General features: G+C 47.0%; 1 protein-coding gene across 1 annotated transcript in view; it reads left to right on the top strand.

The window, feature by feature from the left end:
* The first annotated feature begins 16,899 nt into the window (after positions 1 to 16,899).
* The window catches only part of LOC138301492 (putative nuclease HARBI1), a 30,465-nt gene continuing 23,518 nt past the window's right edge, over positions 16,900 to 23,846 (top strand). Inside the window, exon 1 of the mRNA XM_069242004.1 lies at positions 16,900 to 17,626. Within this exon, the coding sequence (XP_069098105.1) occupies positions 16,900 to 17,626 (727 nt within the window). The remainder of the gene's footprint in view (positions 17,627 to 23,846) is intronic.

The following is a 23,846-nucleotide window of genomic DNA, read 5'->3' as shown; positions in this document are numbered from 1 at the left end:
CTGCCTGGTTGCTCAACGTCTTGGAGATGATAAGTGTGGCCTATGAAATTCCCCAGGAGATAAGACTGACAATGCACGGGGAATAACCCATAAAGAGTTTCAGGACTTGATACATGGCACACAAAACCCCTGAATCTTACTACAATGGCTGCAGCAGAATTGGGAGGCTGAAAGATGTACGTAGGCCTCAAAAAAGACTGTGGCTTGCTATATAACAAGCAAGGTGCATGTAGCTGACCAGACTCGTGTACCTAAGAGAATACTGAACCGCTCCCCTTGACAAGAGGCTCATCAGCCATTTTGCTTATTGGAAAGCTCCAGGCTGGCACAATCCTCTGTCATTATGAAGCCCACTTCTCCATCTTCATAAAGAGGATGAGAGAAAAAGACCAAGGAATGTTGAAAAGTGACTCAACAAGAGGTGCTTGCTAACCTGACGTATGGGTGGGCGTGCAGCACCTCAGATAAACGTTCAGAATGATACCAGGAGTGACAGCATTTGTGGTAGCAGATTAGAAGACTAGCTGGTTAAATGCTGACAGATGCAAATTTGAGTTAAGATGAATAGGAAGCAAATGACCTGATGCTGCACCTACTTGAGAAAGAGATACTGCTGAGGGAGGCGGAAGAAGGACACAGGATCATGAAAAATAATACAGAGGTTTCAGTGGAAACCGCTAACAGTGGAAGCGAGGAAAGCTGGTCCTGAGAAGACATGTGGAACCGTTTTTTTAATTTTCTTTGATATAATGTTGCATTCTGGAAATCATTTCTGGAAGATAGGATATTTTATATCAAGGGGATCAGCTCCCACACTTGGGGTGCCACCGGGCTCCTTTTTATCACCACTACTATTTAATATCAATGTTCTTCCTCCATATAAATTGATTCAGTCCTACAGTTGCACTGTTCTTGCTCCTCGTTCTCTAAACAGGATGCATAGCTGTCTTCGAGCTGATCAGCCTTGGGCGCGCAAACTTTTTAAAGCTCAATAGAGATAAGTGGCAGCTGATAGAGGGAAGGGATAGCGTGATGTGGCCTGCTTGTTTTGGTGCTCCCCCGGATCCTATATAAAGGCAAAATCACTGGGTGTTCTTCTGCTTAATGATGAGCTATTGAAATACTCTAAAATCAATGCTGTGTGCAGTGAACATTATTATTGTCTACTCTGACGATCTGCCAATCTTACCCACCAAATTGTCTTCCAATATGTTATGGGCATATGTCTCTCCAAAGTTAGACTATTGCAAGTGTCGTTATCTAGGATTTCCAGCTTCTATATTATTTAGGCTGTAGAGCGAGTCGGCAATAAGCCTATTAGACTGGTCAGCTTGTTGAAGAATTTTTATCATGTTTCAGGACCTCTCAGAAAACTGCTCTGACTAGCAGGGGAAAAAGAATATTTTTTTTCACAAAGTTGTTTACCATCCAAAGCAGTTCTGGTGATCTCAGTCAGACACCATGACAAACTGGCACATACACTCCAATTGGAGGGGAAACTCTTACTGAAATTCCATTCTAGAAAAAACTAAATCAGCAGGTGGTCTCTATTTAGCCATCTAGGAGTGAAAGTTTTGATCCAGCTCCCATTCACTGCTAGACAATCTCTCATTTCTTCTCCTTCCATAAAACCTTGAAGTCTCTTCTGTCTGTTAGCCTCCTTGAGAAGCTCTGGCCTGCATTTCTCAAAGGAGACCTCTAGGGCCATGAAACCAGGAGGAGATACAGCACTTTACAGCAACCTAATACTAGATCAAGTGACAGTTTTGGTGCATTTAAAATGAAAAAAGTAGACCATGAAACCTGAAAACAGTGATCTGGGAAATAACTGCCCAGAACTGGAAAGTATGTGCCTCAGTAAAATGGAGAAATTGCATACTCCTAGCAAAGGCCTCATGTCCAAACAGTGACTGCTACTGAGCAACTATGTGATATATTCTCCTGGTGGACTGTACCTTGATTCACTCAATGGCCTGATATTCATGGTCTTTAAGTGCTTAGGAGGGACACAACCAGATCTGAACTTTGTGGGGGAGAGACTAACAATTAACCAATGGGGTCGCCGTTAACAATTCAATCAATGCGGCGGAGCTATCTTCAAAGCCATTTCAAGAAAATAGAGAGACAAATTGTTCATTTTAAATATATTAGTGATAAAAACAAACATGCTTTTGTGGATTTTACAATGTTTATAGGCTACTGAAAGAGCTCTTTAAAAGGGGGAATGAGTGAGCCTACCAAAAAGCAGTTTGAACAGATTTCAAACCAAAGGACTTTAAAACACGTTTTTGCAAAGATTATTTCAATCCAACGGCAGCGGCCGCCGGATATGTCAAGTTTTGGAATCGGACGTCGGGGGAAACATTAAAAAAAAAAAAAAAAAAAAAAAAAAGAAACTACTTACCTTTCGCTGCCTGTCTCCCATTACTGTCTCCTGCTTCCTCGCTCCTTTGCTCCTGATGGTGTCCCAGCATTTGCTTCCCAGCAACCCTGACGCTGCTTACAAGCATTACATAGCATGTAAGCAGCACCAGGATTGGTCTGAGCGGTAGTCACTGCCGCTCAGACGCACGCCTGGGGTCTGTACAGTTTCTCCAGCCCAGCTGTATATATTGGGTTGCATCACAAAAGTGACGCAAAGCAGTGCAAACAGTTTGTTTGGGATTTACTTTCAAGTGCACAACTTTATTAGGGCTGGAAAGTAGCTGTAAAGTAACGCAATGTGGCGCTGGCACTGCTTTGTGTCAAGGTGGCTTACCATGGGTGGTACATGGACGTTCCCATACAACCACCCACTGTTTTTAATGCAAATATCTATCTACTAGCATTTGTAGACCAGGCTTTGCGTAGAAAAATAATGCCTCTTTGAGGCTGGCTTTGACTTGGAGAAATATATTTTTTTTCTAGCAAACTTGCAAACTGGGAAAAGTGGTACACTACATCTGAGCATAGCATTTTGTACTGGATGTATACCCATGATGTGCACAATCTATGCTTGCCAGAACACACACACCCTTGCAGCTTTGCACTGGTGTGTGTGCGGAGGCACATCAGCCTAAAGTTCTAGTCACCATATTTTAGCAAATATTCTGCTCTCTCCTTTCCATACATCGCAGCACAACTTTAGTAGTTGTGCTGCAGTGCGTGAAACGTTAATAAATCTCCCCCTTTAGCTCTTTGCAATTTTGTAGCAGCCTTTCTTATACTGTGTGCAAAGCAATTGTAAAATAATGTCTTGCATATTCACAATGTTTTCAATCACAGGCTGGGAGCTCATAGCAGAATAAATACACGTCACTGCTCTACTGGTGCTGAACCTGGACTCAGTTGTGTGACTGTCTGCTTATACACACAGATACCTGTCCTGTACTTAGTTGTGTTGTCTGCTTACACACACAGATACCTGGACTCCCTTGTGTGACTGTCTGCTTGCACACACACACATACCTGTCTGGGACTCAGTTGTGTTACTGTCTGCTTATACACACACAGATACCTGGACTCAGTTGTGTGACTGTCTGCTTACACGCACAGATACTTGTCCTGGACTCAGTTGTGTGACTGTCTGCTTACACACACACAGATACCTGGACTCCGTTGTGTGCCTTTCTGCTTATACACACAGATAACTAGACTCAGTTGTATGACTTTCTGCTTACACACACAGAAACAGGACTCAGTTGTGTGACTGTTGCTTACACACACACAGATATCAGCTGTGACCCCATTAACCAATGTAGCTTTCAAATGATAAAATAATGCATTTCCCACTGACTATTTTGACACAAATTTTTAATTAAAGGTTTGTGCTTAATATTTTATATGTGCTTGCCTGAAGGTGAAAGGCCGACAAAATAGTTGCAGAATACTTGTTGTGGCCCTGCCCAGGATCAGCCTCCACTGTGTATTGTATGCACTTAAAATACAAAGCAAAACGGCTAAACATCTGTGTGTCCTGGAGGCTGCAGCAGCCCGGGCTGACACACAAGATGGTTTGGGGGGCGTTGGGAGCCCTTTTACTCCAACTGGTGTTTAGGGTGTTGTGTTCTATTGAGAACTTCACGAATGGTCCCATTGAAGAAGCGAAACAGGTACTGCTACCATGCACCTGTGCTGGAGGACTCTGCTTAATTTGAGACGGTGGTTTCCGGTGCGGGGCACCGGCACTTATTTTTCTGCCTCAAGCATTTACTGCGAGCAAAAGACACACATGGGAAAGACGGAATAAGAGAACACCGAAAAAGAGTCACAAAAGGAGAAAGCACAAAGCTACAAGAGAGACCTGAAGGGTCAGGGAGTGGCTGTAAACAGATCAAAGGGGCCTGAGATGGCTTCAGGGTTACGCTGCCTCAGTATTCCGTACTGCACACTTAATTTCAAAAGTCGCGTGTTTCAGAGGAGAGCTTTGGGCACCGGCACATTATGCTGTGCAACATTTCAATCTGACCAGACTAAGAAGTAATCAAAACAGCAAATCATCACTCGCCTTCATACCTAGAGCAATGAGGGTCATTACTCAGGCCCAGCTCCAAGCAAAGAGCGAAAATCCAATCCCGGTGCTAACAGGAGTTTGTGCAGAGACGAGGGCTGTTCTGGGATCCCAAAGCATCCATGGAAATTATTCATATCAGCCCTGCTCGCTCCCCTCTTCCACTTGTATCTCTACCTCTGTCTGTTCTTTCCTAAAGCACCCCGATGCTTGTTGTAAGTGACCGCCTTCTCCAGGGGGCTCCAACTGCACCCCTCATCTCTCCGTAGCCCTTCTCGCACAACTAGTCCATTTCTTTTATAGCGCTGCTCAGCTCGTTGTAGGGCGTCAGAGCACTTTACATCACACACACTATACAGAGACAATGAATCGCATAAGTGTAGTGTAAGTCAATGTTACACAAGAAATGTTAAGGCAATCAGGACCACAGGGTCATACATGCAGTTTTCGTGTAGCTCTGTGGGGCCAGTTCATAGCTCGCTGTGTTCTGTCAGGGTTGTAACTTATGAACCACACATAACAAAAGGACCTCCGTGACAAAAGCAGTAACCCTCTGAGCTATCTACATAAAATACAACTCAGTGATATGCACGGTATGAAGCAGGCATAACTCCTCTCCGTTCTACTTCATGGACGGTCAAAACTGTGACTTGGCCTCTCTTCAGCATGTAGATTAATCGCCAGAGATATCTTAACGTGTGTATTGTTTCCTGAAACAAATCTGGGGTGCAAGGCAGCAGGTGCTTTTAACGCCATAAAAGGCATTTCCAAATACAGCGCCTCCTGAGCTCTTCGCCCAGTGCCACGGAGCTGGACACCGCCCAGTGGCGTAACAAAACTTGGGGTGGCCCCCATGCAAAGTACATTGAGGGGGCCCTCTTCAGGTCTTATTCAGGAGCTCTCAAGCCCAATGCTGAAGGGGACCCTTGGAGCTTGGGGGGTCACGGCACGAAGGGTGCTGCGGGTGGCGTTGTTACGCCACTGGCATCGCCCTGAAGCCGGCCCTGGATTCCACTAGGTGCTTGAATTGCAAATGCACAAGCGCAGATACTCCTTGTCACAGAGTACCAGTTTGCTGCTGAGAAGTGCCTGTCCCCCATCGATAAAAGCACTGGAGCACTGCCGGTGCTATCCCTTCCAAATCAAAGAAATGCAGGTACGGTGTACCTGATAACACCTTCCCATTTAAAGCATTGCTTTCACTGAGGCATGGCACTGACCTGTGCTTTAAATAGAAATGTCAAGTGCAGATACTCTTCCGAGTACCTGTTTCCACTTGAGAAGTGCCGGTACTCTCCCATTAAATGAGTTGCAGCAGTGCTGAGTAGTGCAGGTACTCGCACTCAGTACCGGACAGTACCCGTCCATTTAAAGCACTTCCAGTGACACACCTGGTGCCCATGATTTATACCCGACGAACCTACACCTGGTTACCCTGGCAACAGAGAGGCCTCCTTCCAAACTCCGTCTCTCCGCCTCCTCTTTTCCCTAGTCAGTTTTTTCATCCCCTCCACCCTTTGCCCGCGTCCTACCTTGCCTCTCTCTCATGCTCCATCCCCTCTTCCCTCTACTTTTTAATTTCTGCCCCCCAAATCTGCAGAACTTTCCCACTGTTTTCCTAGCGTACTCGCGCTTCATCTGCCGCTCCCACGTTTTCCTCTCCCTCTCTCCCTCCTTGAGTCATGCTCACTTGCCTGGCATGAGCTGGGCAGCCCCTCGCCTTCAGTAAAGAGACGTCGGTCGTCGGTGCTTGGACCTTGCCAGTATCTCCTACGGTCTTTGGAACAAGTGCACGAGCAGGGAGTGGAGCCTTGTGTCTTGTGGGAACAGGTAGCCTAGGTTTCCCCACTTTCCCATCACGACCGAAAGTGAAAGTGAAAGCGCCCCACCAGCCTGTTTCAGCCCCAGCTGCCAAGATTACGTAACACTTGTTATGTGTACATCCATTGCGTACATGATCTGATCTAGAATGTTCTCGGGATCGGGCTGGGAAAGAAAATAGGCTCAGGCAGCAAAACAAACAAGCATTGACAAAGGCAATTAGCCTCGCCTATTCGAGAGCTAATGGCTTTGGCGATGTATTCTTTTCAGGAATATTATGTAGCTGCGCTACTACTGTGCAGCGTGGCTGAGACTAAAAGGAAGCAAGCATTGGCATAGCCAATAAGTCCCGCCTTTTGGAACTTATACGTGTTTAGACATACAGCATACTATCCAGGACACAGCAGTTATTTTTATTTTTTGGTGTATTGACGGTGTCTTTTTCTTTAGGCGTGTGTGAGAAGGTAGCCTCTTTCTAGCCTTGTTACCCCCACTTTTGGCCTGTTTGTGAGTGTATGTCAGGATGTTTGTCACTGTTTTCACTGTCTCACTGGGATCCTGATAGCCAGGCCTCAGTGCTCATAGTGAAAACACCATGTTTTCAGTATGGTTGTTATGTGTCACTGGGATCCTGCTGGTCAGGACCCCAGTGCTCATAGGTTTGTGGCCTATATGTATGTGTCACTGGGACCCTGTCACACAGGGCCCCAGTGCTCATAGGTGTGCATGTGTATGTTCCCTGTGTGGTGCCTAACTGTCTCACTGAGGCTCTGCTAACCAGAACCTCAGTGGTTATGCTCTCTCATTACTTTTAAATTGTCACTAACGGGCTAGTGACCAATTTTACCAATTCACATTGGCTTACTGGAACACCCTTATAATTCCCTAGTATATGGTACTGAGGTACCCAGGGTATTGGGGTTCCAGGAGATCCCTATGGGCTGCAGCATTTCTTTTGCCACCCATAGGGAGCTCTGACAATTCTTACACAGGCCTGCCACTGCAGCCTGAGTGAAATAACGTCCACGTTATTTCACAGCCATTTTACACTGCACTTAAGTAACTTATAAGTCACCTATATGTCTAACCTTTACCTGGTAAAGGTTAGGTGCAAAGTTACTTAGTGTGAGGGCACCCTGGCACTAGCCAAGGTGCCCCCACATTGTTCAGAGCCAATTCACTGAACTTTGTGAGTGCGGGGACACCATTACACGCGTGCACTACATATAGGTCACTACCTATATGTAGCTTCACCATGGTAACTCCGAATATGGCCATGTAACATGTCTATGATCATGGCATTGCCCCCTCTATGCCATCCTGGCATTGTTGGTACAATTCCATGATCCCAGTGGTCTGTAGCACAGACCCTGGTACTGCCAGACTGCCCTTCCTGGGGTTTCACTGCAGCTGCTGCTGCTGCCAACCCCTCAGACAGGCAGCTGCCCTCCTGGGGTCCAGCCAGGCCTGGCCCAGGATGGCAGAACAAAGAACTTCCTCTGAGAGAGGGTGTGACACCCTCTCCCTTTGGAAAATGGTGTGAAGGCAGGGGAGGAGTAGCCTCCCCCAGCCTCTGGAAATGCTTTGTTGGGCACAGAGGTGCCCAATTCTGCATAAGCCAGTCTACACCGGTTCAGGGACCCCTTAGCCCCTGCTCTGGCGCGAAACTGGACAAAGGAAAGGGGAGTGACCACTCCCCTGACCTGCACCTCCCCTGGGAGGTGTCCAGAGCTCCTCCAGTGTGCTCCAGACCTCTGCCATCTTGGAAACAGAGGTGCTGCTGGCACACTGGACTGCTCTGAGTGGCCAGTGCCACCAGGTGACGTCAGAGACTCCTTGTGATAGGCTCCTTCAGGTGTTAGTAGCCTTTCCTCTCTCCTAGGTAGCCAAACCCTCTTTTCTGGCTATTTAGGGTCTCTGTCTCTGGGGAAACTTCAGATAACGAATGCATGAGCTCAGCCGAGTTCCTCTGCATCTCCCTCTTCACCTTCTGATAAGGAATCGACCGCTGACCGCGCTGGAAGCCTGCAAACCTGCAACATAGTAGCAAAGACGACTACTGCAACTCTGTAACGCTGATCCTGCCGCCTTCTCGACTGTTTTCCTGCTTGTGCATGCTGTGGGGGTAGTCTGCCTCCTCTCTGCACCAGAAGCTCCGAAGAAATCTCCCGTGGGTCGACGGAATCTTCCCCCTGCAACCGCAGGCACCAAAAAGCTGCATTTCCGGTCCCTTGGGTCTCCTCTCAGCACGACGAGCGAGGTCCCTCAAATCCAGCGACACCGTCCAAGTGACCCCCACAGACCAGTGACTCTTCAGCCCAAGTTTGGTGGAGGTAAGTCCTTGCCTCACCTCGCTGGGCTGCATTGCTGGGAACCGCGACTTTGCAAGCTACTCCGGCCCCTGTGCACTTCCGGCGGAAATCCTTTGTGCACAGCCAAGCCTGGGTCCACGGCACTCTAACCTGCATTGCACGACTTTCTAAGTTGGTCTCCGGCGACGTGGGACTCCTTTGTGCAACTTCGGCGAGCACCGTTTCACGCATCCTCGTAGTGCCTGTTTCTGGCACTTCTCCGGGTGCTACCTGCTTCAGTTAGGGCTCTTTGTCTTGCTCGACGTCCCCTCTCTCTGCAGGTCCAATTTGCGACCTCCTGGTCCCTCCTGGGCCCCAGCAGCGTCCAAAAACGCCAAACGCACGATTTGCGTGTAGCAAGGCTTGTTGGCGTCCATCCGGCGGGAAAACACTTCTGCACGACTCTCCAAGGCGTGGGGGATCCATCCTCCAAAGGGGAAGTCTCTAGCCCTTGTCGTTCCTGCAGTATTCACAGTTCTTCAGCCTAGTAAGAGCTTCTTTGCACCAACCGCTGGCATTTCTTGGGCATCTGCCCATCTCCGAGTTGCTTGTGACTTTTGGACTTGGTCCCCTTGTTCCACAGGTACCCTCAGTCAGGAATCCATCGTTGTTGCATTGCTGATTTGTGTTTTCCTTGCATTTTCCCTCTAACACGACTATTTTGTCCTTAGGGGAACTTTAGTGCACTTTGCACTCACTTTTCAGGGTCTTGGGGAGGGTTATTTTTCTAACTCTCACTATTTTCTAATAGTCCCAGCGACCCTCTACAAGGTCACATAGGTTTGGGGTCCATTCGTGGTTCACATTCCACTTTTGGAGTATATGGTTTGTGTTGCCCCTATCCCTATGTTTCCCCATTGCATCCTATTGTAACTATACATTGTTTGCACTGTTTTCTAAGACTATACGGCATATTTTTGCTATTGTGTATATATATCTTGTGTATATTTCCTATCCTCTCACTGAGGGTACACTCTAAGATACTTTGGCATATTGTCATAAAAATAAAGTACCTTTATTTTTAGTATAACTGTGTATTGTGTTTTCTTATGATATTGTGCATATGACACTAGGTGGTACTGTAGTAGCTTCACACGTCTCCTAGTTCAGCCTGAGCTGCTTTGCTAAGCTACCATTATCTATCAGCCTAAGCTGCTAGACACCCTATACACTAATAAGGGATAACTGGGCCTGGTGCAAGGTGCAAGTACCCCTTGGTACTCACTACAAGCCAGTCCAGCCTCCTACATTGGTTGTGCAGCGGTGGGATAAGTGCTTTGAGACTACTTACCACTCTTGTCATTGTACTTTTCATAAGAGAAAAATATACAAAACAAGGTCAGTGTATATACACATAGCCAAAAAGTTTTGCATTTCCTCTTTTCACTCTTTTCTAAGTGCTGAAAAGTACTTCTAAACTTTCAAAAAGTTCTTAAAAGTTTAAAAAGTTTTTTCTGTCTTTCCAAAAAGTTCTGAAAACTTTTTTCTCTTTGTCTATCACTTTAACTCTCTCTAAAAAATGTCTGGCACAGGCCAAAAAGTTGAACTGTCCAAACTTGCATATGATCACCTTAGCTGGAAAGGAGCAAGGAGTCTCTGCATAGAGAGAGGTTTGAGTGTAGGGAAGAATCCTTCCTTAGAACTGTTAATTAATATGCTTAGAGTACAGGATAAGGCCATAAGTGCCCAATCTGTAGAAAAAGTAGCTAATGGTTCTCAATCTGATCCAGGGACTCCCCCAGGAAAAGGTTCAGGAAATAAACTTCTCAGCCTGCCCATTACTAGACAGTCTAGCATAGTTGGTACAGAGGTTGAATCACATCATACTGATGATGTGCTCTCACATTATACTGGTAGCCAAGCTGTTAGGGTGCCCTCTGTAAGGGACAGGTCTCCTTCTGTTCATTCCCATCATACCTCTGTATCTAGAAATGTCCCTCCCACCCACCCTGATGACAGATTGTTAGAAAGGGAGCTCAATAGATTGAGAGTGGAGCAAACCAGACTGAAGCTCAAGAAGCAACAGCTGGATTTGGATAGACAGTCTTTAGAAATAGAGAGGGAAAGACAGAAGATGGGTTTAGATACCCATGGTGGCAGCAGCAGTATTCCCCATAGTCATCCTGCAAAAGAGCATGATTCCAGGAATCTGCACAAGATAGTTCCCCCTTATAAGGAGGGGGATGACATTAACAAGTGGTTTGCTGCACTTGAGAGGGCCTGTGTTGTACAGGATGTCCCTCAAAGGCAGTGGGCTGCTATCCTATGGCTATCATTTAGTGGAAAAGGTAGGGATAGGCTCCTTACTGTGAAAGAAAATGATGCCAATAATTTTACAGTTCTTAAGAATGCACTCCTGGATGGTTATGGCTTAACCACTGAACAGTACAGGATAAAGTTCAGAGAGACCAAAAAGGAGTCTTCACAAGACTGGGTTGATTTCATTGACCATTCAGTGAAGGCCTTGGAGGGGTGGTTACATGGCAGTAAAGTTACTGATTATGAAAGCCTGTATAACACAATCCTGAGAGAGCATATACTTAATAATTGTGTGTCTGATTTGTTGCACCAGTACCTGGTAGACTCTGATCTGACCTCTCCCCAAGAATTGGGAAAGAAGGCAGACAAATGGGTCAGAACAAGGGTGAACAGAAAAGTTCATACAGGGGGTGACAAAGATGGCAATAAGAAGAAAGATGGTGAAAAATCTCAAGATAAGCATGGGGATAAGGGTAAAACCAAAGATCCCACTTTAAATCTTAAACACTCTTCAGAGGGTGGGGATAAAACAAATTCTTCCTCTTCTTCCCAACCTGCACACATTAAAAAGCCTTGGTGCTTTGTGTGTAAAAACAGAGGCCATAGGCCAGGGGATAAGTCCTGTCCAGGTAAACCCCCTGAGCCTACCACCACTAATACATCAAGCTCTAGTGCCCCTAGCAGTAGTGGTACTAGTGGTGGGACTGCTGGCAACAGTCAAGCAAAGGGTGTAGTTGGGTTCACTTATGGGTCCATAGTGGAAACTGATGTAATCAGTCCCAAGACAGTTTCTGTCACACCTAGTGGCATTGGCCTTGCCACACTGGCTGCTTGTCCCCTTACAATGGATAAGTACAGGCAGACAGTTTCAATAAATGGTGTTGAGGCCTTGGCCTACAGGGACACAGGTGCCAGTTTCACTTTGGTGACTGAAAACCTAGTGCCTCCTGAACAACACATCATTGGACAACAGTATAAGATTATTGATGTCCATAACTCCACTAAGTTTCTTCCCTTAGCTATAATTCAGTTTAGTTGGGGTGGAGTTACTGGCCCTAAGCAGGTGGTGATATCACCTAGCTTACCTGTAGACTGTCTCTTAGGTAATGACCTAGAGGCCTCAGGTTGGGCTGATGTAGAGTTTTATGCCCATGCAGCCATGCTGGGCATCCCTGAGGAATTGTTCCCTCTCATTTCAAGTGAAATGAAAAAGCAAAGGAGAGAAGGCCTGAAAACTCAGGATCCCTCTCCATCAACAGGTAAAAAGGGTATCACAGTATCCCCTAACCACCCTACCATTCAGGATACTATTCCTGTGGTGGGAGAAACCTCTCCTGGGGTGGCACCTGTTCCAAGGGAATCATCAGTTGGCAAAACTGTACTCCCTGAGGTGGAAGTACCTCTCTGTGGGATAACTAACATTGGTGAGAAAAACAGCACCATTTTAGTTAACATGGAGCATCCCTCCAACCCTCCCAGAGAAACTTTAGTGCAGAAACCCTGCACTACCTCACAACACTTAGGACAGCATCCCTGCCCTAGTGTGGAGCTCATAGGACAGCATCCCTGCCCTGCTCCAACTCAAGAGAAACAGCATCCCTGTTCTCTCTTCCAGCCAGATGGACAAAGTTTTTGCCCAGCTATGGCTTTTCTGAGACAGCATCCCTGTCTGGCATTTCCATCACTACAAATAGGTTCAGTGGACAATTCCCACTGCTCTAAACTAAAACTTACTGATAGAAACTCTGAAAATACATCTTCACATTGTTGCTTAGCTAAAAAACTTCAAACAGGGTGGTTTACATCCCCACAGGGAAGTAACCATATAGTGGATGATAAAGGGAGTAACCAGTCTATTGCAGAGCTACTCTCTACTTATCACCACTTAGACAATAAAGTCTCAACTGGCCAAGGTTAGCCTTATTGTCCTTCGTTTGGGGGGGGGTTGTGTGAGAAGGTAGCCTCTTTCTAGCCTTGTTACCCCCACTTTTGGCCTGTTTGTGAGTGTATGTCAGGGTGTTTGTCACTGTTTTCACTGTCTCACTGGGATCCTGATAGCCAGGCCTCAGTGCTCATAGTGAAAACACCATGTTTTCAGTATGGTTGTTATGTGTCACTGGGATCCTGCTGGTCAGGACCCCAGTGCTCATAGGTTTGTGGCCTATATGTATGTGTCACTGGGACCCTGTCACACAAGGCCCCAGTGCTCATAGGTGTGCATGTGTATGTTCCCTGTGTGGTGCCTAACTGTCTCACTGAGGCTCTGCTAACCAGAACCTCAGTGGTTATGCTCTCTCATTACTTTTAAATTGTCACTAACGGGCTAGTGACCAATTTTACCAATTCACATTGGCTTACTGGAACACCCTTATAATTCCCTAGTATATGGTACTGAGGTACCCAGGGTATTGGGGTTCCAGGAGATCCCTATGGGCTGCAGCATTTCTTTTGCCACCCATAGGGAGCTCTGACAATTCTTACACAGGCCTGCCACTGCAGCCTGAGTGAAATAACGTCCACGTTATTTCACAGCCATTTTACACTGCACTTAAGTAACTTATAAGTCACCTATATGTCTAACCTTTACCTGGTAAAGGTTAGGTGCAAAGTTACTTAGTGTGAGGGCACCCTGGCACTAGCCAAGGTGCCCCCACATTGTTCAGAGCCAATTCACTGAACTTTGTGAGTGCGGGGACACCATTACACGCGTGCACTACATATAGGTCACTACCTATATGTAGCTTCACCATGGTAACTCCGAATATGGCCATGTAACATGTCTATGATCATGGAATTGCCCCCTCTATGCCATCCTGGCATTGTTGGTACAATTCCATGATCCCAGTGGTCTGTAGCACAGACCCTGGTACTGCCAGACTGCCCTTCCTGGGGTTTCACTGCAGCTGCTGCTGCTGCCAACCCCTCAGACAGGCAGCTGCCCTCCTGGGGTCCAGCCAGGCCTGGCCCAGGATGGCAGAACAAAGAACTTCCTCTGAGAGAGGGTGTGACACCCTCTCCCTTTGGAAAATGGTGTGAAGGCAGGGGAGGAGTAGCCTCCCCCAGCCTCTGGAAATGCTTTGTTGGGCACAGAGGTGCCCAATTCTGCATAAGCCAGTCTACACCGGTTCAGGGACCCCTTAGCCCCTGCTCTGGCGCGAAACTGGACAAAGGAAAGGGGAGTGACCACTCCCCTGACCTGCACCTCCCCTGGGAGGTGTCCAGAGCTCCTCCAGTGTGCTCCAGACCTCTGCCATCTTGGAAACAGAGGTGCTGCTGGCACACTGGACTGCTCTGAGTGGCCAGTGCCACCAGGTGACGTCAGAGACTCCTTGTGATAGGCTCCTTCAGGTGTTAGTAGCCTTTCCTCTCTCCTAGGTAGCCAAACCCTCTTTTCTGGCTATTTAGGGTCTCTGTCTCTGGGGAAACTTCAGATAACGAATGCATGAGCTCAGCCGAGTTCCTCTGCATCTCCCTCTTCACCTTCTGATAAGGAATCGACCGCTGACCGCGCTGGAAGCCTGCAAACCTGCAACATAGTAGCAAAGACGACTACTGCAACTCTGTAACGCTGATCCTGCCGCCTTCTCGACTGTTTTCCTGCTTGTGCATGCTGTGGGGGTAGTCTGCCTCCTCTCTGCACCAGAAGCTCCGAAGAAATCTCCCGTGGGTCGACGGAATCTTCCCCCTGCAACCGCAGGCACCAAAAAGCTGCATTTCCGGTCCCTTGGGTCTCCTCTCAGCACGACGAGCGAGGTCCCTCGAATCCAGCGACACCGTCCAAGTGACCCCCACAGTCCAGTGACTCTTCAGCCCAAGTTTGGTGGAGGTAAGTCCTTGCCTCACCTCGCTGGGCTGCATTGCTGGGAACCGCGACTTTGCAAGCTACTCCGGCCCCTGTGCACTTCCGGCGGAAATCCTTCGTGCACAGCCAAGCCTGGGTCCACGGCACTCTAACCTGCATTGCACGACTTTCTAAGTTGGTCTCCGGCGACGTGGGACTCCTTTGTGCAACTTCGGCGAGCACCGTTTCACGCATCCTCGTAGTGCCTGTTTCTGGCACTTCTCCGGGTGCTACCTGCTTCAGTGAGGGCTCTTTGTCTTGCTCGACGTCCCCTCTCTCTGCAGGTCCAATTTGCGACCTCCTGGTCCCTCCTGGGCCCCAGCAGCGTCCAAAAACGCCAAACGCACGATTTGCGTGTAGCAAGGCTTGTTGGCGTCCATCCGGCGGGAAAACACTTCTGCACGACTCTCCAAGGCGTGGGGGATCCATCCTCCAAAGGGGAAGTCTCTAGCCCTTGTCGTTCCTGCAGTATTCACAGTTCTTCAGCCTAGTAAGAGCTTCTTTGCACCAACCGCTGGCATTTCTTGGGCATCTGCCCATCTCCGAGTTGCTTGTGACTTTTGGACTTGGTCCCCTTGTTCCACAGGTACCCTCAGTCAGGAATCCATCGTTGTTGCATTGCTGATTTGTGTTTTCCTTGCATTTTCCCTCTAACACGACTATTTTGTCCTTAGGGGAACTTTAGTGCACTTTGCACTCACTTTTCAGGGTCTTGGGGAGGGTTATTTTTCTAACTCTCACTATTTTCTAATAGTCCCAGCGACCCTCTACAAGGTCACATAGGTTTGGGGTCCATTCGTGGTTCACATTCCACTTTTGGAGTATATGGTTTGTGTTGCCCCTATCCCTATGTTTCCCCATTGCATCCTATTGTAACTATACATTGTTTGCACTGTTTTCTAAGACTATACGGCATATTTTTGCTATTGTGTATATATATCTTGTGTATATTTCCTATCCTCTCACTGAGGGTACACTCTAAGATACTTTGGCATATTGTCATAAAAATAAAGTACCTTTATTTTTAGTATAACTGTGTATTGTGTTTTCTTATGATATTGTGCATATGACACTAGGTGGTACTGTAGTAGCTTCACACGTCTCCTAGTTCAGCCTGAGCTGCTTTGCTAAGCTACCATTATCTATCAGCCTAAGCTGCTAGACACCCTATACACTAATAAGGGATAACTGGGCCTGGTGCAAGGTGCAAGTACCCCTTGGTACTCACTACAAGCCAGTCCAGCCTCCTACAGCGTGTCATGGCCAAATGCTAATTGGCACTGGAGCTTAACCTAAAAATATATTGATCTAGGCAACACCTACACCACACAACAAGACCTGGGAAACAAAATATGGATAGTGAGTGGTGTCAGTGCTGTCACACATCCATGTAGGTAGCGAGGAAAGGCACCGATATATAAGCCAAGTGCCCTGAAGCCTGCCTGTTAAACAATGGCAGCACGTCAAAGCAGACCCTAACCATTTAAGACAGTCAGGTGTAGTGTGCAAGTGGGTGGGTAGCAGAAAAGATGCAGAAAAGCAGAAGGGCCAGAATGTATTCTGAAAAGAAAGACGCAATATTTTAATGATGCATGTTGTAAGCTTTTGTCCTCAGCAACTTAAGTAATTGTTGCTATAAAAGTGACAAAGGCAAACTTCCAACAAAGGTTCTCTCACTTTAAGTTCGCTTTTATAATGTAAAGCTGAGTAAAGTGAACAGAGACCGCAAGTTTACAAACACCAAGGTGCATATTTATGCTTGGCTTGTGCCGTATTAGCATAAAAAATGTTGACGATAAAATGGTGCATAGCTAGCTCCTTATTTATATTTTGATGCTAGACCCGTCTAGCATCAAAATATTGGAGTTAGCGCCATGTTTAGGATGCACGAAAGCACCTTGCGCCAATGAATTGCCAGGTAGACGTTCTCACCCTAAACACAACGCTAACCCCTTAGTGCCATATTTATCCCTCGATGCAAAAATGGCGCTAACGAGGGAAGCGGACTGAAAAAATTGAGCTAAGTCCGAATAGCGCAAAACATTAACGCCTGATCAGACCCAGGCGTTAAAAAGAGGCTCACACACCACCACTCATAGAAAAAACCCAGACGGAGCCTTGGAAACTGCCAGGACAACATGGAAGTTCTACTACTCCAGCTTGGCACATGCTGCAGACGTCTGCAAAGACAGCAGATCCAACCACCACCACTGTGGCAACCTCAAACCCCACCACAACAGCCACAGAGACAGTGCAGAAGGAAGGAGAGAATTGTTAGACAGCGAATCACCATTTTAGGAATGAGGGAACAAGATCTGGTCTGGGTATACAGACTCAACCGGGAGTCCAATGTACGCCTGCTGCACCTGATAGCACCACATATCACGGCAAGGCTGCAAACTCCCCATAACATCCCACCCATTACAAAATTCCTCGCTGTCCTCAACATGATGGTGTCTGGATCATTCCAGACAACGGGTGCATTAGTGGCTGGTATCTCCCTATCATCCTTTTCGGTCTGCCTACCAAAGGTCCTGGACGCAATCCTACACCTCACGTCACAACACATCTGCTTCTCAAACACCCAGCAGCTGCAGTATGGGACCAAGCAAGGTTTCTATCAGATAACTGGCTTTCCACATGTGCTGGGTGCAATGAACAGTACCGAAGTCCAACTGGTGTCACCTGCAGCAACGCAACACCTCTACAGGAACCGAAATGTGCAGGCTATCATGGACCACCGTGAGCTCTTCAGAAACATCCTGGCGAAATATTCCGACAGAGTCCATGACGCATATATCTTTTGCCATTGCACCATCAACCAGCGGTTCCAGGATGGCGAATATAGTAATGGGCTACTCATAGGTATGTCACCATACCAATCATACCACACAACACACTAACCAGCAAGGACAAGCCAGACAAACTCAACAAGAAATACACATGGGCAGGGCCACAGAGATGTACAGGCAACAACACATAAGCCACATGCCACACCACACTGCACACATTGCATGTCACATACGTATGCACCCAAATCTACATATCACAGCAACACCCTGACTGGCAAACCACGTGTGGACAGGTGGAGCCAAGTCTCCTTTGCATGGCGAAGCTGCTCACAAATCACTACAAGTGTCCACAGGTTGACAACTAAATACAGATCACACACATACATTACCCCAAACAAAGATGTGCACAGGTATGTCAATGGGATAGGCTATGGTCATGTTGAGGAAGTCACATATAGGCACAGTCCCACGTAACTCATGGTGTGTCAGCCTCTGGAAGAACCTAAATCCAATGCCACCCAAGTGGTGCCCTAACCAAGTATACATCAGATACACATATCTGACATTCCTGTAGTGTTCACAGACACCTGTCTGCTGCATTGAGTCCCACACAAACGTATACAAAAATATTTCACTTTGAAGACCGTGGGGTTTAATCATGAGAAATGGGGCAGCACCTACTCCAGTGTCACCTCACATGCGCCCCCTAGTGCCCACTAAGAACACCATGTCTGTTCCAACTAACAGAAATGCTCCACCATGGTCTTGTGTCTGTGAAAAAATCACTAAGATTCATGGATGACATAGTCGGATGTGGTAGGTGTATAGTGGAGATGCATGACCTTATATTCTCCGTACTAAGGGACCCATTTGAAATATAGCTGTGTCTGAGAAAGTAGCCTCTTTCTAGCCTTGTTACCCCCACTTTTGGCCTGTTTGTGGTTGTATGTCAGGGTGTTTTCACTGTCTCACTGGGATCCTGCTAGCCAGGACCCAGTGCTCATAGTGAAAACCCTATGTTTTCAGTATGTTTGTTATGTGTCACTGGGACCCTGCTAGTCAGGACCCCAGTGCTCATAAGTTTGTGACTTATAGGTATGTGTTCCCTGTGTGATGCCTAACTGTCTCACTGAGGCTCTGCTAACCAGAACCTCAGTGGTTATGCTCTCTCTTTACAAATTGTCACTAACAGGCTAGTGACCATTTCACCAATTCACATTGGCATACTGGAACACCCTTATAATTCCCTAGTATATGGTCCTGAGGTACCCAGGGTATTGGGGTTCCAGGAGATCCCTATGGGCTGCAGCATTTCTTTTGCCACCCATAGGGAGCTCTGACAATTCTTACACAGGCCTGCCACTGCAGCCTGAGTGAAATAACGTCCACGTTATTTCACAGCCATTTTACACTGCACTTAAGTAACTTATAAGTCACCTATATGTCTAACTTTTACCTGGTAAAGGTTAGGTGCAAAGTTACTTAGTGTGAGGGCACCCTGGCACTAGCCAAGGTGCCCCCACATTGTTCAGGGCCAATTCCCCGGACTTTGTGAGTGCGGGGACACCATTACACGCGTGCACTACATATAGGTCACTACCTATATGTAGCTTCACAATGGTAACTCCGAATATGGCCATGTAACATGTCTATGATCATGGAATTGCCCCCTCTATGCCATCCTGGCATAGTAGGCACAATCCCATGATCCCAGTCGTCTGTAGCACAGACCCTGGTACTGCCAAACTGCCTTTCCTGGGGTTTCACTGCAGCTGCTGCTGCTGCCAACCCCTCAGACAGGTTTCTGCCCCCCTGGGGTCAAGCCAGGCTTGTCCCAGGATGGCAGAACAAAGAACTTCCTCTGAGAGAGGGTGTTACACCCTCTCCCTTTGGAAAATGGTGTGAAGGCAGGGGAGGAGTAGCCTCCCCCAGCCTCTGGAAATGCTTTCATGGGCACAGATGTGCCCAATTCTGCATAAGCCAGTCTACACCGGTTCAGGGACCCCTTAGCCCTGCTCTGGCACGAAACTGGACAAAGGAAAGGGGAGTGACCACTCCCCTGACCTGCACCTCCCCTGGGAGGTGTCCAGAGCTCCTCCAGTGTGCTCCAGACCTCTGCCATCTTGGAAACAGAGGTGCTGCTGGCACACTGGACTGCTCTGAGTGGCCAGTGCCACCAGGTGACGTCAGAGACTCCTTCTGATAGGCTCCTTCAGGTGTTGCTAGCCTATCCTCTCTCCTAGGTAGCCAAACCCTCTTTTCTGGCTATTTAGGGTCTCTGTCTCTGGGGAAACTTTAGATAACGAATGCAAGAGCTCATCAGAGTTCCTCTGCATCTCTCTCTTCACCTTCTGACAAGGAATCGACTGCTGACCGCGCTGGAAGCCTGCAAAACTGCAACAAAGTAGCTAAGACGACCACTGCAACTCTGTAACGCTGATCCTGCCGCCTTCTCGACTGTTTTCCTGTTGGTGCATGCTGTGGGGGTAGTCTGCCTCCTCTCTGCACTAGAAGCTCCGAAGAAATCTCCTGTGGGTCGACGGAATCTTCCCCCTGCAACCGCAGGCACCAAAGAACTACATTACCGGTCCCTTGGGTCTCCTCTCAGCATGACGAGCGAGGTCCCTTGAATCCAGCAACTCTGTCCAAGTGACTCCCACAGTCCAGTGACTCTTCAGTCCAAGTTTGGTGGAGGTAAGTCCTTGCCTCCCCACGCCAGACTGTATTATTGGAAACTGCATCTTTTGCAGCTACTCCGGCTTCCATGCACTTCCGGCAGAAATCCTTTGTGCACAGCCAAGCCTAGATCCACGGCACTCTAACCTGCATTGCACAACTTTCTAAGTTGGTCTCCGGCGACGTGGGACTCCTTTGTGTAACTACGGGTGAGCACCGTTTCACACATCCTTGTAGTGCCTGTTTCTGGCGTTTCTCTGGGGGCTACCTGCTGCTGAGAGGGCTCTTTGTCTTGCTCGATAATCCCTCTCTCTCCTGACGCAATTTGCGACATCCTGGTCCCTCCTGGGCCACAGCAGCATCCAAAAACACTTACCGCACGATTTGCAGCTAGCAAGGCTTGTTGGCAGTCTTTTGGCGGGAAAACACTTCTGCTCGACTCTGCACGGCGAGAGGGATCCGTGCTCCAAAGGGTAAGTCTCTAGCCCTTTTTGTTCCTGCAGAATCCTCAGCTTCTTCTGTCCAGTAGAAGCTTCTTTGCACCCACAGCTGGCATTTCCTGGGCATCTGCCCATCTCCGACTTGCTTGTGACTTTTGGACTTGGTCCCCTTGTTCCACAGGTACCCTCGACTGTAAATCCATCGTTGTTGCAATGCTGGTTTGTGTCTTTCCTGCATTATTCCCCTATCACGACTTCTTTGTCCTTTGGGGAACTTCAGTGCACTTTGCACTCACTTTTCAGGGTCTTGGGGAGGGCTATTTTTCTAACCCTTACTATTTTCTAATAGTCCCAGCGACCCTCTACAAGGTCACATAGGTTTGGGGTCCATTCGTGGTTCACATTCCACTTTTGGAGTATATGGTTTGTGTTGCCCCTATCCCTATGTGTCCCCATTGCATCCTATTGTAACTATACATTGTTTGCACTGTTTTCTAAGACTATACTGCATATTTTTGGTATTGTGTACATATAACTTGTGTATAATTGCTATCCTCATACTGAGGGTACTCACTGAGATACTTTGGCATATTGTCATAAAAATAAAGTACCTTTATTTTTAGTAAATCTGTGTATTGTATTTTCTTGTGATATTGTGCAAGTGACACTAGTGGTACTGTAGGAGCTTCACTCGTCTCCTAGTTCAGCCTAAGCTGCTCTGCTAAGCTACCATTATCTATCAGCCTATGCTGCTATACACCCTATACACTAATAAGGGATAACTGGGCCTGGTGCAAGGTGCAAGTACCCCTTGGTACTCACTACAAGCCAGTCCAGCCTCCTACATTGGTTGTGCAGCGGTGGGATAAGTGCTTTGAGACTACTTACCACTCTTGTCATTGTACTTTTCATAAGAGAAAAATATACAAAACAAGTTCAGTGTGTGTACACATAGCTAAAAAGTTTTGCATTTCCTCTTTTCACTCTTTTCTAAGTGCTGAAAAGTACATCTAAACTTTCTAAAAAGTTTAACAAGTTTTTTTTTCCTGTCTTTCAAAAAGTTCTGAAAACTTTTTTCTCTTATTCTATCACTTTAACTCTCTCTAGAAAATGTCTGGCACAGGCCAAAATGTTGATCTGTCCAAGATTGCATATGATCACCTTAGCTGGAAAGGAGCAAGGAGTCTCTGCATAGAGAGAGGTTTAAGTGTAGGGAAGAATCCTTCCTTGGAATTGTTACTTAACATGCTTAGAGAACAAGATAAGGCTAAAAGTGCCCCATCTGTTGAAAAAGTAGCTAATGGTTCCCAATCTGATCCAGGGACTCCCCCAGGAAAAGATTCAGGAAAGAAACTTCTTAGCCTGCCCATTACTAGACAGTCTAGCATAGTTGGTAATGATGAAGAGCCACACCATACAAATAGTGTTGTCTCACATCATAGCAAGAGCATTTATTCTCACCACAGTGGAAGTGATGTTTCTGTTAGCCAAGCTGCTAGGGTGCCCTCTGTAAGGGACAGGTCTCCTTCTGTTCATTCCCATCATACCTCTGTATCTAGGAATGTCCCTCCCACCAACCCTGATGACAGATTGTTAGAAAGGGAACTCAATAAGTTGAGGGTGGAACAAACCAGACTGAAGCTTAAAAAGCAACAGCTGGATTTGGATAGACAGTCATTAGAACTAGAGAAGGAAAGACAGAAGTTGGGTTTTGAAACCCATGGTGGCAGCAGCAGTATTCCCCATAGTCATCCTGCAAAAGAGCATGTTTCCAGGAATCTGCATAAGATAGTTCCCCCTTATAAGGAGGGGGATGACATTAACAAGTGGTTTGCTGCACTTGAGAGGGCCTGTGTTGTACAGGATGTCCCTCAAAGGCAGTGGGCTGCTATCCTATGGCTATCATTTAGTGGAAAAGGTAGGGATAGGCTCCTTACTGTGAAAGAAAGTGATGCCAATAATTTTACAGTTCTTAAGAATGCACTCCTGGATGGTTATGGCTTAACCACTGAACAATACAGGATAAAGTTCAGAGAGACCAAAAAGGAGTCTTCACAAGACTGGGTTGATTTCATTGACCATTCAGTGAAAGCCTTGGAGGGGTGGTTACATGGCAGTAAAGTTACTGATTATGACAGCCTGTATAACTTGATCCTGAGAGAGCATATTCTTAATAATTGTGTGTCTGATTTGTTGCACCAGTACTTGGTGGACTCTGATCTGACCTCTCCCCAAGAATTGGGAAAGAAGGCAGACAAATGGGTCAGAACAAGGGTGAACAGAAAAGTTCATACAGGGGGTGACAAAGAGAACAATAAGAAGAACGATGGTGAAAAATCTCAAGATAAGCATGGGGATAAGGGTAAAACCAAAGATTCCACTTCAAATCTTAAACACTCTTCAGGGGGTGGGGATAAAACAAATTCTTCCTCTTCTTCTCAACCTACACAATTTAAAAAGCCTTGGTGATTTGTGTGTAAAAATAGAGGCCATAGGCCAGGGGATAAGTCCTGTCCAGGTAAACCCCCTGAGCCTACCACCACTAATACATCAAGCTCTAGTGCCCCTAGCAGTAGTGGTACTAGTGGTGGGACTGCTGGCAACAGTCAAGTTAAGGGTGTAGTTGGGTTCACTTATGGGTCCATAGTAGAAACTGGGGTAGTCAGTCCCAAGACAGTTTCTGTCACACCTAGTGGCATTGGCCTTGCCACACTGGCTGCTTGTCCCCTTACATTGGATAAGTACAGGCAGACAGTTTCAATAAATGGTGTTGAGGCCTTGGCCTACAGGGACACAGGTGCCAGTATCACTTTGGTGACTGAAAACCTAGTGCATCCTGAACAACACATCATTGGACAACAGTATAAGATTATTGATGTCCATAACTCCACTAAGTTTCTTCCCTTAGCTATAATTCAGTTTAGTTGGGGTGGAGTTACTGTCCCTAAGCAGGTGGTGGTATCACCTAGCTTACCTGTAGACTGTCTCTTAGGTAATGACCTAGAGGCCTCAGGTTGGGCTGATGTAGAGTTTTATGCCCATGCAGCCATGCTGGGCATCCCTGAGGAATTGTTCCCTCTCATTTCTACTGAAATGAAAAAGCACAGGAGAGAAGGCCTGAAAACTCTGGATCCCTCTCCATCAACAGGTAAAAAGGGTATCACAGTATCCCCTAAC

The sequence above is a fragment of the Pleurodeles waltl genome, chromosome 6 (genome assembly GCF_031143425.1).
Source record: "Pleurodeles waltl isolate 20211129_DDA chromosome 6, aPleWal1.hap1.20221129, whole genome shotgun sequence".
NCBI lineage: Eukaryota > Metazoa > Chordata > Amphibia > Caudata > Salamandridae > Pleurodeles > Pleurodeles waltl.
This window is presented reverse-complemented; position numbering and strand designations above follow the sequence as displayed.